The sequence below is a fragment of the Pinus tabuliformis genome, chromosome 4_2 (assembly GCF_031772625.1).
Source record: "Pinus tabuliformis cultivar Carrire ecotype Pingquan chromosome 4_2, CPIR1, whole genome shotgun sequence".
Classification (NCBI taxonomy): domain Eukaryota; kingdom Viridiplantae; phylum Streptophyta; class Pinopsida; order Pinales; family Pinaceae; genus Pinus; species Pinus tabuliformis.
Window position 1 is genome coordinate 956,179,475 of NC_142304.1, and position 14,477 is coordinate 956,193,951.

The following is a 14,477-nucleotide window of genomic DNA, read 5'->3' on the forward strand; positions in this document are numbered from 1 at the left end:
CTGCGAAGTCCGCAATTCGCGGGAGCTAAACCTCCATGCGCGCCTACACCTCACGCTCTCTGAGCTTGCGTGTGAGCCGCTGAAGATCCTCTCGGGAGCCTGCATGGGAGTCCGCTGAGAACCAAACTCTATGCCTGCAGGGGTCCGCCGAGGGCTTGGCTTTAGGATGCGGCCGACCTGACTGGAATTGGCCCGCCATAGAGGAGCCATCTCTCATTCCCCCTTCAACTTCTGCAACTGAGGCCTTTAAAACCCTCCTAGCCTCCCTGCCTAAGAAGAAATGCACGGAATCAACGAAGTTTGTGAAAAGACTGGAAGATATTCCGGAGATCGCTCCTCCACCGGAAGGACCGATTCAAGTAGCCCTCTCTTTGACGGATTGGGCTCTAGTAGGATAGTTTATAGGACTCTAGCCTTCACTGAAGACGACCGAGAACTGGGTTGCCAGGAACTAGGCACCTCTGATCCAAAACAAGGTAACCTCTTACTTCCTCGGGAGAGGCTACTTTTTGTTCGAATTCTCTGCAAAAGAAGACAAAGATTTAATTTTCAGGAACGACCCCTATTTCATGGGCCCCCAAGGGCTGTACCTAAACAAATGGACCCTAGACTTCGATCCCGTAGTGGACGTGCCCACAGCGGTCCCGGTGTGGGTGAGGCTCCCAAATCTCTCTGTCCACTGCTGGAATTGGGACTCTTTGAAGCATATCGGCAATACCCTAGGAAAATTCATAAACAAGGCCAACAGTAAGGACCAGTATGACTGTGTCAGAATCTGTGTGGAGGTGGATTTGGAAGTCGGACTACCGGAAGCCGTCAAAATAGTGGTAGGTACCTGGACCCATATATAGAAACTGGATTATGAGCAGCTGCCATTCAAATGTCGGAAGTGCCATGTCTACGAGCACTTTGCCAGGGACTGCCCGACTAAAGGAGTGGAAGAAAAAGGAAAGGACGAGTGATGGAACCAAGCAAAGCGATCTAAAACCTCTCACAGGAAGAATATAAATGGTGGTGCCAAAACCCATCAAGAGGGCATTTCTCAAAAATCAGTCAGGGAAAGCCAAGGGAATAAATTTGAAATCCTCGGATCTAAGATCATGAACACACATGAGACAAAAGTTCCAAAGGAGACCTCTCCCCCCAAAGCCTCCCCCTCCATCAAAAGTATCCCAGAGCTTTCCAAAGAAAAGGCTACAGAAGAAGAGGATGAAACCCAAGAGTCTGAAGAATCAGAGGAAGAAGGGGAAATTGGGGAATCCCAGTCTTCTCCCAGAAGATCTACTCAACGGCGCAAATCTGGAAAAGAAAAAGGAGAACAAGAAACCTACAAGGACAAGCTCCAGGGCAGCGAGCCAACACTAGAGAAGCTCCCAGCCAAAACCCCGAAGGTGACAAGGATTCAAACACAGGGCTCTAAGGGAGCCCCCCAAGGCAGAAATAAATGATGAAAATAATCTCTTGGAATTGTAGGGGGATGGGTACGTAAGCGAAGGAGTAAGCAATGCACAGTTTAAAAAGATTGGAATCCCCAGACATCCTCCTCATCCAGGAGACTAAATTGGAGGACTCAGCTTTCCTCCAAGCAAGAAACAAATTTTGGAAAAAAAAATGGAGCGCATGGAGTGTCTGCCCGTGGAGCATCAGGAGGGCTGGGAGCGCTCTGGAACTCAAATAAATTTTCTCTAATTTCTGAGTCCCTCAACACTCATTGGATCTTTTTAAAAATGCAACACTTAGATTCAAAGGAGATTATATGTCTGTTCAATGTGTATGTTCCTAATAATGCAGGTGAGAAAAAAGACTGTTGGGACTCCATCAAAGGCCTAGCAGATCTAGAAAACTTGGAAAATGTCATTATAGCCGGAGATCTAAACCTCACACTCCAAGCATCAGAAAAAAGAGGAGGTAGCATAGTCAGGGATCCGGCAAGAGAATGGGCAGAAGACCTCATGCAAGATTGGGATCTGCTAGATATAAAACCAGTCTCAGGCACTTTCACTTGGTCAAACAAGAGAGTGGGGCCGGGACACATAGCAGCAAGACTTGACCGTTTTCTTGTCCAAAGCTCCTTCCTTCTCTTGGGGTTGGAGGCTAGAATGCGCATTCTCCAAACCAGTGCCTCTGATCATAAGCCTATCAGTCTAGAGCTGACTCCCACTAAGGATTTAGGACCTATACCTTTCAGGTTTAGCTCCCTATGGATCAAAGAGCCTGATTTCCTGCATAAGATTAGAGAGAGCTAGAAAGAGCCGGTCAATGGGTCCCCCTTCTTTGTATGGGAGAAAAAACTTCGTAGGATCAAAAAAAAGCTGAAAGGTTGGGTAAAGACATTGCCAAATCCTGCAGTGGACAGAAAAAATAAATTAAAAATGAATTGGAACTCCATCACCTCCACCTGGAAGCTGCCGAAATCACCAAAGAGGAGTTAGATAAGGAAAACCTGTTGCAACATAAATTCCATAGAGCGTGCCTGACAGAAGAAGAGTTTTGGAGGATAAAGTCAAGGAGTCTATGGCTCAAAGCTAGAGATCGCAATTCCTCCTTCTTCCATAAACAGGCCCAAGCTAGAAAATGCCGAAACAATATATCAAAAATAAAAAATGAGAACAACACCATAAAATATTTTGTCAGCATCAAGAAGGCAACATCAAACCATTTTGGAAAAATGTATTCTGAAGATATGGGGACCAGCCAGACTTCCAAACTGATAGACGATGTCCCTAGGCTCATAACTGCAAAAATGAACCAAATTCTGGAAAGTAAAATCTTAGCTAACGAAGTTAAAGATGCTCTGTTGGTAATGGAACCCGACAAAGCCCCGAGTCTGGATGGCTTCACGCCCAGGTTTCTTCAAAGTTGCTGGCAAATAGTCGAGAAGGATCTTATAAAAATGATATAAAAATCCCAAGAGTGTTAAAATATTGGGGACAACACAAACTCAGCGTTCCTGGCTCTCATTCCTAAAGAAAAAGGTGCTAACTCCTTCAACAGATTCTGCCCAATATCCTTATGCAACATCGGATACAAAGTGATCACCAAAGTTATAGCAAACATATTGAAGAAAATCCTCCCTAAAGTCATCCCGGAGAACCAAGGTGGCTTTATTCAAGGTAGGCAGTTGGTAGACAATTTCATCTTGGTCCAAGAGGTGATCCACTCAAGCCTTCGACGGAAAGAAAATGATATGGTTATTAAACTCGACCTAGCAGATTATTTTGATCGCGTAAGGCATAAATTTCTGTTTGCTGTAATGCACAAGCTTGGTTTTGGATAAAATTTCATAAAATGGATCAGAGCTTGTATCTCCGAACCATGGATTGCTCCTCTATTGAATGGCAGGGCTGCCGATTTCTTTAAAGCATCTAGAGGGCTGAGGCAGGGGTGCCCCCTGTCGCCTCTCCTTTTTGTTTTGCAGGCCTCTGTCCTCACTTTCCACTTAAATAAAAAACAACAAGAACAAGAAATAGTTGGATTGGGCATAGCAAGAGGGATCAAATGCATCAATCATGCACTCTTTGCCAATGATACTATGCTTCTTGGGGTTGCTTCTCATCTATCGGCAAGGAAATTCAAAGAGGTGCTGGAAGATTACTGCCAAGCATCGGGCAATAGACTAAACAAGGGTAAGTGCCACGCCTATTGCTGGAATGTTTCAGTGGCTACTGTAAGTTCCAATGCCAAATGCTTGGGATTTGTAGCATCAGCTTCTTGGACTTCCTTCAAGTACCTCAGTATACCAATCTTCCACAAGAGGGCTACAAGTAAGGATTGGTCTCCACAGATAGAAAAATTCAAAAACAAAATGCAGGCCTGGGGGTCACATTGGCTCAATTTGGCAGGGAAATCAGTGCTAATAAAATCAGTAATAAGTAGCTTGCCTCTCTTTAAATTTTCTGTACTGTTGGCACCAATGGGAGTCATTAAAAACATGGAGGAACTAATCAGGAAATTCCTTTGGAAAGGAGGCAAGAACAATGAAAAGAAACTCTCATTAGTAAACTAGGATATAGTTGCCAGGCCGCTACAAGAGGGAGGATTAAACTTTAAAAATTTAAACACTCAGAATCTAGCATTGGGTGCTAAACTGATCTGGAAGATCATAGCACCAAAGCCTGGATGGGTCCAGTTGGTGTTGTGGCGAAAATATTTCAGAGGGCAGCGACTACGTTGTCTGGAGCAGCCTAAAGATCAGATCAGATCCCCCCTCAGCAAGCTAATATTTAAAGTTGGGCCTCTTATCAGAGATAACGCATATTGGATTCCCGGGAATGGCAAGCACATTAGAATCTGGGAGGATAACATTATGAATAGACCTCTGATTGCAAACTCGAGTCTAAGGAGAGAACTGAAGGTGTGGATGGACGAAGCGAATCTAAATACGCTATGGGACATATCTTCTTGGCATGGAGATAGTTGGGCAGGCTGGAAAACGCCAATGTTCCAGCTGCGTGGTTACCAGATTATGCAACGCTTCTTCAGATGCTTCATGGAGCTGCCCCTATCCACGTGAGAAGGAAAGATTCGAGAGGTTGGGGAGCGCATCAGACAGGATATTTAGTATCTCAGGGCTATGCCAAAATCGCGGAGAGACCCCACGTCCCCCCCAATCCAACGCCTTGGAAAGGTATATGGAATTTTCCTACTATCCCAAAGATCAATTTTTTCTGCTGGCTGTTATGCCATAAAAAAATCCTAATAGAGGATAGGCTGCTGAAAAGGGGATATCTTGGCCCTTCAAGATGCGTTCTATGTAAAGAAAATTCTGAATCTGTTGTCCATATTTCTCTGGAATGAAAATTTACAGTTCAAATCTGGCAGGAGCTCCTTGGAACGTAGAAATTGATGCCCAACCTCCCCCACGCAGTTCCGGATTTGTTTGATGGGTGGTTGGATAGATATCCAGGACCAAGCCCAAAAAAAAAGATTGTCAAATTTGCTTGGACTGCCCTGCCTAATTTATTAGCTCGAAAACCTGGTTGGAGAGGAATAAAAGGATTTTCAGGGACAAGGAACAGAACTATAAAGTAGTTGCACACACAGTTAAAGGATAGCTAAATGAGTGGCTGAGTGATAAAGATGACGACTCAAATTTAAGCCAGCATGACATGGAGTTCGGAGCAGCTCTCAATCTAAAATTTCAAAAGTCTACAATATCTCCTCTATGCCTTAAAGACTGGCAAATAAGGAAAAACGGAGAAGAATTTCAAGCTTGGTTGAATAATCAAACTCTTCCTTTCTTGTTCTTTGATGGAGCAGCCAAAGGAAATCCAGGAAGGGCTGGAGCAGGAGGCATAATCATAAATCCAAAAGAGCCTTACACTCATAAATTTGCTTGGGGTCTAGGCCTCACCACAAGCATTCAAGCGAAAGTCATGGCGATGTTCCAAGGGATCAAAACACCGAGGGACATGGGACTCATAGAAGCAACTGTGCTGGGAGATTCCCAAATCATTATAAATGCAATAGTGAACAATGCAAATCTAGCAGATCTACGGCTGGCACAGACAATTTCAAGAATCAAAAGCATGATAAAACACATGAATTTGACATTTTTTCATATTCTGAGAACCAATAACAAGGAAGCAGATGTAGAAGCAAATAGGGCAGCCCAGCTAGATGCTGGATCTATCCTCAGAGATAATGAACCCTCCTGGGACCCAATCCCCTAAAAAATCTCTATGTTCTTCCGTCTTTTGCTAAAGGAGTGTATTTGTATCCATAAGCTAGGGAAGATAGCAAGAAAAGGTCATGAGAAAAATTGTAAAAAAATGCGATTCAAAAGCATTTGTGGCATGCTCAGCTGGTTGGAGAGATTCCAAGAAACCAGTCTCAGCTTTTGTAACCGAATTCATGATATTTTTCCAGACAGTTAATGAAAGTCCCATAACCGTTTCTGTAAGTATATATATATATATATATGTTTATATTAAATAACATAATTTCATCTAAAACTTTAAATAGAAATAAAATAATTAAAAGTTATATATATATATATATATATATATATATATATATATATATATATATATATATATATAATTAAAAACATAATAATAAATTTTTTTTTCTAATAATTGTTAATATTACAAATTTTTGATATTATAAAAATCTCAACGATACATAAAATATCTTTTTGTTTATATTAAATAACATAATTTCATCTCAAACTTTAAATACGAATAAAATAATTAAAAGTTATCTATGCGTGTGTATGTATGTTAACTAATATATTTTAATAGCAATTTTATATATAGAGAAAAAGTAGAAAAAAATACTTGAATCTTAATCATAAATATACTTAAACTTCTAAAAAAAATTAAATGAAATTGAAAAAATCAATTATTTGTATAATTCATTCAATTTTTAATATGAACTTAATATATGAAAAAATAGGAATTAAAAAAATTCAATGTGGGTGATAAACAAAATATTTTAATATACTTTATTAAATAATATTGAAATATTAAGAAGAGTCTTTTTGGTAGAAATCATATAGTTGAAAATTTTGCCTACGCCTTTCGAACCAACTAGTGTGGTTCATCATCAAGATTTCAAAATTTTATCCTATGTGATTTCTACCGAAAAGACTCTTCTTAATGTAATATGGATCACAAAAACCTAATTTCATAAAAAAATATTGAGATATATTTAAAAAAATATTAATAACAATAAAAACATTTTAACCAATAATGTGGTCTATAAACAAGATATTTCAATATTCATATTACTTAAAATATTTCAATGTTAGCTATGTATATATTATAAATGATTAAAAAAACCTACGTATATGTTATATAAAGAAACTTTAAAAATAAATTCATGTTATATAAAGAAACTTAAAAAATAAATTCTAAAATCTAGTAGGTCAAATTCCAAGTTTAAGCTTTATAGTCTACACAATCCAAGTGACAAAGGGGATTTTCAAAGCATTTGAATTCATTTATGTATTACAAATTCAATTTAAGATTTGAATCCATTTATACATTTAAAAATGCAATTTAAATAATGAGAAAATACACATAAGTGCGATATATATATATATATATATATATATATATATATATATATATATATATATATATATATATATATATATATATATATATATATATATCATGAGTTCCAAGTTTTTATAGAGATCAATCTTGAGGTGTAAAGATTTATTTATTTATTTTTTCACTCTAAAAGAGGCTTGCACCTCCCAGTTGTTAGATCGGTAATTAATATGAATCTATATTAGTGATAACTAAGTATTAACAACTGCTAAAAAAACCTGGGAATTCTGATGAGTCATATAAATTTTCCCTTGTGTAGGATAATGTTACTTTGTACTAGCTTAGTGTTGGTGTTGATCAACCTGTGGACCCTATGTTAATGATAAATTTAAATTGGGTTTCTATATTTAATGTTGTCATGCTAGGAAACTGTCCACTATTTTCTTGCAGTTTGAGGTGGTATTAAATACATTCCTAAACCATAGCGGGGTAGCAAATAAATTTGTATATATTGATGTTTCTTTTAAAAAAGGGATAAATAAAAACTTATACTTATAAACCGTCAAAAGTAAATTATTAATGTCTATATCAAATTGACTCTATGATAGAGTCAAGTTTACTCTAACTACCCTAAAAAGTGAATGATTGCAAACTTAGAGGAAACCATTAACTCCTCAAACGTGATTGCAACTTAACCTTATTAATGTTATTTTGAGAGTGATCATGCTATTTCGAAAATACCTAGATGTTGGAATTGCCAAAAATGTTAAAAGTTGGAGATTCAATGTGTGGCCAAGTCAAGTTAATAAAAAAGAAAAATTTAAGTCAAACGAGCCATTCGAAAACTCAACTAACCATTGGAAATTTCATGGCCCAAGAGATTATGTAACCGTTGGAAACTTCATGGCCCAAAAAATTATGTAATGGACTAAAAATCATTAAAAAGAAAAATTCTCTTCCATAGGAAGAAATCAAAACAAATGGGTGGGACATTGACCTACTAAATTTTAGTATTCATTACTGTCAACTGTAAATTCTAGTATTAGTTATTGTAACTCCAATGTAAATACTCCACATTTGGTGGATGTGGGGCGCGTAGCTTGTAAAAGAGTCATAGGGTTGTCCGCACTCAATTTTGTTATTGTAATGTCGGCTGTAGAGATCTACCCATGGTCCATGGACCATGGGATTATATAAATAGAGAGAGGCTCTAAGTAGTTAAGAGATCAATCAGTCATGGAAGAATGTATCTAAGGATGAATAGTTGAGTCATATCTGAAGTGTAAAGTCTAGTTTTGGGTCATAGAGTAGGAGAAGGCTCTGTAGCTGAGTGCGCAAAGGCCTAGTAGTCCGCAATAGAGTGCGCAGACCCCTATAGCTGAGTGCGCAGGGCGAGTCAAGTCTGTAACAGTGGGAGCATTAATAAAGAGAAGTTTCATATCCATTCTATGTATTTATTTCCTGTTTTATGCATATGATACATTGAATATACATTGCACCTCTAATGCTTATATGTTGCACGAATATGTATGAATGTGTTGACTAAATGAACACAAGATAGAATATCTGTTTATGTGAAGTTAACTAAAATTTGTAAGAAGATAAGTAAGATTTGTAGTGTAGTTAGAGGAAATAGTGTAGTTCACTGCTATAGTAGTGCAAAAGCATCTCAGCCCCTGGTTAGGGCTGCACGAAAGGCGATTATAACAGATCGCAAGGGTATTGAAGGTTAGAATAGTGCGCAAAGTAACATGCATGGAGGAAGGCATAGTTGGACTAAATCGACATCTTAGACATCTCAAGGGTGCGAAAACTTGGTTACAACATCCCCCCATTCTGCTTCGGGTGAGACTTTAGTCCGCGCTCCATGGGTTGATGCTGAAAGGGCTAGTAGTGTAGGGATTTGTTTGGCTAAATAAATCTGAACCTAGGTCAGGCCCCCTCAAGCCAAAAAATGGTTCCGTTGTCAGGACCAGAATCTACATAGAGATGTCTGATGTCGGATCATTGGAATCCAACTAAGAAGGAAATTGAAGGCTGGTTGGATAGAATGATTCACGAGTTCGCAGCATAGGAGAACATGAGCCCACGATTGTCAAAAGAAGAGTGGTTATACTACTACATATACACGGAGATCCACGAAATCTTCTTCACATCCTTCCCTACTGAGCTATATGAGTGGATCGCGAAGCTAGCAGATAGCCAAGGGAGGTGGAAACTTGACAATCCTATTGTGTGGACCCCAGAGTTAGTGCGAAGGTTGGAAGCATCATAGGATAAGATCGTGTGTCATTGATCATTGGCTTGATCGTATTATAGGAGGATTCACTACTAAGTTTGCGGTTGTCACCTTAGTTAGCTACAGCGAGGTAGAGTGATGCTTTTTGAAAGGATCGCAAGGTAAGTACACAAAGTCTTTGAATACTTGGATTAAAATGCTATTGTGCGAAAATAGGGTTATGCAGTTACCTTGATGTTCAGGGCTATGCGAAGTGGAAAAGCTTACAGGAACGAGGGGAATAAGGGACCAGAAACTAGACCCTTGATTTCATCTCCGTGAGGGGACAAGGAAGAGCTCGCAAAGGTCTTACCGTGAAGTGTGGTCCATCTGATAAGGCAAAGAATTCCAAAAATACCACCTCCACGCACACTGCCACCAACTTCACCACCATCACCTCCATCTTCACCCGTACCACCTCCCCCACCACCATGATTCAATATGGCAAGCACAGTGAAGTTGCCTATGTTCAAGGATTTGAGAAATGAGGATCTGAACCAATTCTGGTTCGTGGTAAGGGTTGTATGGGAAGTGAAAGGAGTTACAGATGACAATATAAAGAAAGTGATGCTGGTTAGCGCCCTGCAGGACCGTGCACTGACCTGGTATATTAAGCACTCCAATGATAATCCAAATGCGGGAGTCATTGATATCCAAGCAGCGCTAAATAGAGAATTTAGCAGGCCAAAGTTTCAAGCACAATCGATCATTGGATTCAAAGAGATTACGATGCTACTAGGCAAGGCTCCTTGGGAGCTGGATCATAGGCTGAAATGTATAATTCACAAAGCTAATACGAATTTGACAGATGGACAACATTGCGAATGGTTTGTAGCTTCGCTAATGCCACATTTAAGAAGTGTGTTATCACAGTAGAAGATAATGACTTAGGCGGAGGCCTTAGAGATTGTTATGAGGCTACATGAGACCCCGATGTAGGATCCTAACTTAGGAGTTCAGCAGATCCACGCGCAGCTAAAGAACTTATGCGTTGAGATGCACAGTCTGAAATAGGACAGGACAACTCGACTAGAAGTGCGCGAAGAGGTATGGTGCGTAAAATGTAAGGGTCAAGGTCATGACAAGGACCACTGCTCGATTTTCACAAATTACCTCGTAGGAGGATCGATGCCCTTAAGACTGGAAGTGTAAGTAGGACCTAGTGCCACACCTGCCTTGTGGTGTGCGATTTGTCAAATAACAGGAAAACATGTCACGAACAATTTTCACTTGTTACATAAGTATACGAAAAATTCGCAACAGTTGTTATGAAAATGTTTTAGGTTAGTGGGACACGATGAGTGCACTTGTAGAAGCTATGAGTTAATGATGGATAGAACTCCCACCTACAGAGTTTAGGCTGAAATGCGGCCCCTTGACCAAAATGCAAGAATGGCGCGAACAGGATTTCAGGGGCGCAGACGAGGTCGAGGCAGAGGAGGACCTAGAAGAGGCCACAGATATTTGATATGCTACAATTACAGAGGGCTAAGACATTATGCTTGCGATTGCACAAATACAACGCGCCCGTCGTGTTTATATTGCAACTTGTTTGATCATGAGACAAAAGATTGTCCTACACTGATAGCTCATATATGTAACAAAGGAGTGTTATCACCTCCCCCGACTCAGAACCCATAGATGATGAGGTCTGAGCCGCGTGACGAAGACCCAAATGTGAACATTGTGCTCCAAAGTGGAATCGCGATGGGAGATGACAAAGGGAAACAACCAGAAGATAGTACTTGGGCTTGCAAAGCTCCGACAAAGGAAGAAGAGTTTTATTTGGAGTGCATTCTGGAAACCTTCATGGAAGCCAAGAAGAGCTTCACTGATGCCTCCACTTCTAGAAGCAAAGATAAACTGGAGCTGGAGATGGACCCATCTATGCTCACAATGTTCCTGGAAACATGTATGAAGCTACGGCTTGACAGTAAGGTAGTAAAAGGTGTTACACAGCAATTTGCCACCATTTGTCACCGTCCCTGTTACCCCTCACCCGCACACTGGAGGACTCATTCCGGGACCTGTGAAAAGTGACATGACCTGAAACACTTGCATCATATTCCTCTAAGTATGAGCTTCATATGCCCTGAAGACATCTCCTGCAAAATACCCATGAAAACAACTCTTTTTGCATTAGCGCGGGTCCACAGTTCACTTCCCGCGCCAATGAGGGAAATCCTCTAAAAAGGGCGCGCCATTGGCGCTCTGTCTCAGCGTCGCACTCACGCCAACTGAATTGAGTAAAGTTTTTAACCAATAAGCTCCCGAAGGTTCTCTTCAACCCATTCACCAACTGAATCTATGTTGAGCTAGGATGGTTTGGCTTCGAATCTCCATAGAAGGGAAAGTGGTTTGCCACCTTTCATGGAAGTTTCTAAGTGATAAAGCCAATCCCATGAATAATGTGGTTGATCTTATCTCTTTCCTCTCTATCTATAAAAGCTTGTCTCTATGCCTTCAGCAAGGTGGTTACAGTGGTTCTAGTTAGTAATTCCAGCATAGTGATAGAGAGTTTGAAGCTGCAAGAGCCTTCTTTGCACCCATAAGGCCAAATCTAAGTAAGGAGATTCTTGTCACCCAAAGAGAGAGAGGCTTGTTCATCATCCCAACAAGATTTGCAAGACTTGTGTAGCTGACTACCCAGCCAAAGGAGGATCTGACGTCAGAACAATGGTTGTATTCTTATTTGTTATTTATTAATAATAGATGACTATCATTATGGTTCCACTCTCATTGTCTTATGTTTGATGTTGAGTTATATCTTTTCTGACTGATATATAATTGCATCTACTAGATTTTATGCTTGTATTCGTGTTGTTCTTTGCATGTGTAGGTGTCCAATCACAGAGATAGTGGGGATCGTGACCGGCCGAGGCAAAGGGACGAGAGCGACATCTCTTCTACGAACACTAGCGTTGGAATCCAAGTAGGTTCTCACCATCCACTTTTTATTTGCAATTAGGAACTTGCACGATAGCATTGTGTGATTGTTGCTAGACCCGGTCTGGGCTAGTAGGGATCGTCTCTGTCCCCAGAGAGGATTTACCTCCACAACAATTTGGCGACTCCGCTGGGGATACGTTGTTGTTTGATTTGTAAACTTTAGACGGAGCCTGAAGTACGGATAGGTAGCCTTCGAAACGCTATTGCTTTGCATTAGCGAAGTAGATCGATGCCACTTCAATCAATCTTTGGTTTGGTTTATGGACTAAACAACTTGGAGTTTGTCTTGTCTCTTTGGTTTCTCTTGTTTTGATTGCTTAGATAGCTTTCTGGGTTGGATTTCTTGCTGTCTCTTGCTTCCTGGTTTGCTTAGATACTGTTTTCAAGCCCTGGGTTGCTTGTTTTTGTTTTGCCTTAGCAAACTCGATTAGCGCACTTTTTAGCCTTACAGTCGCGCCAATTGGCCGCAAGTTGCTCAAAGGCAACCCGCGCCAATCCCATAAAAGCGCGAGTTGCAGCCTGACAGTCGCGCCAGGCCTGTCAAATTTTCCAGTTCGCTTGTCTTCAAGCCCTCTGAGCTTGGATTTGTATCTTACCACGTCTTTTTCAATTACTGGAGTGTGTTTGATCCTTGTTTGACTGGTTTTAGACCTCCATCCTTCAGGTGTTTGCCTTTTTCTATTGATTTCACATTTTAGCCCTAGGGCATCTAGTGGCTTGGTGTATCGAGCCTTCCGTAGGAGTCTTGGGTTCTTTGATCGTCCAGTCGACTTTGTGATTACTTTTTGCGCTTGCTCAGTAGTTGTCAAAGCCTTTTGTTGGTATTCAAGTGATTTGCTCCTTTTCCGCTTGGATTTCGCTTGACTTCGTTTGGGCTTAGATTACATAGCTCGTAGAGGTCTTTGTGTTTTCTTCTTGGTTTGAAGGACTGTTTTGGTGTTTTGGGGATTCGATTGTATTCTCATTGAGTGAAATTTGTCTCTTTTGCTCGGTGTTACTATCTCTCAAAATTTGTTTAGTGCACTTTGCCATTGAAAAGAAAATGAACAATCTCTTTTGCATTGAATTAGTTTCATTGATTAGTGATTTAAAACAAAAAAAAAGTTTCGTTTATTTGTCATTAGCTGCATTAGAGTAGTTCTTGATTGTTTGTGGTCATTTTGTTTGAAAAATTCTCAACTCTCTCGTAGTTAGTATTCATCGAACGAAATGATATTCTTTGGCATATAGTTTGCATTTAGGGAATTGTGAGAGATTACATACGGTAGGACCTGGAAATCGAAACTTAACTAAAGATCAACCATAAAATGAACTGAATGAACTTAAAAACGCATTGGAACATAATGCTCACTGATTAGAGGTCTAGGCTAGAGACGTGCTCCGGTGTTGTTAAACCTAGTCACTGTTGTTTCACACTACGGTTGGGTGATTCCTCCTTTTGTGACTCGATAGTGGTCTAGCATGGACTTGAGCTCCCATGTACCATCACATATATAGGGGAGACCCCACTAGGTTATCATCCTTTATCCACAGGAAGCCATGTCTGCCACCTTACAAGCCGTAACACACCGAACACAGCATTCGGGAAGATTGACTGCCGTACGGGAAGTCCTTGGTTTTCATATGACTGCCAAGGTGTATATGCAGTTTTACGGATTTGTTTGGTAAACCCTTTGCCTAGTCTCTCCAGAGTAGTCACTTTTGATCCTTTTTGGACTCCTTAAAAGAAAAGGCTCACTTGAGCGGTTTGTCACTTCGGGCTCACAAAACATTCGAAGGTGACTAGAGTCACCTTTTTGTCCTTTTCTCGACTCTTAAAACATGAAAAGGTCAAGTTGTGTCCTAGTGTCTTAAAATTTATTTGGCCGCGATTAACATTACCTGGTTATATCTTGTGTGCGTTAGTTTGAGTAGGGTCCTTTATCGTTAGATTCCCTTAGGTCCTGTTTGAAGTTTATCATCCTGGCTGAACCATCGACTCCCGTTCCGACTGATCAAGGGTCTCCATCTTCCATTGCTCCTGAGGTACCGGTTGTGAGTGATACTCTTCTTGTTATCCCGAGTATCCAACCGATCAACTCTCATGCCCCGGGCGATGAGGATTACGAAATCAATTGGAACCCCATCTGGGAACCTGACGAGGACGATATTCCTGTTACCCCCCCTGGTGTTTCGTCTCCAATGTCTACCTCTCACATGGATGAGACATCTCCTAGAGTAAGCGAGACACCTGTGTTGTCGAATATCGACAC

General features: G+C 40.5%; 1 protein-coding gene across 1 annotated transcript; it reads left to right on the forward strand.

Annotated features, from left to right (window-relative positions):
• The first annotated feature begins 5,108 nt into the window (after positions 1 to 5,108).
• On the forward strand, positions 5,109 to 5,672 carry LOC149172817 (uncharacterized). The gene has a single exon (XM_089426476.1). The coding sequence runs from the start codon at positions 5,109 to 5,111 to the stop codon at positions 5,670 to 5,672; it is 564 nt and encodes a 187-aa protein (XP_089282602.1).
• The last annotated feature ends 8,805 nt before the right edge of the window (positions 5,673 to 14,477 follow it).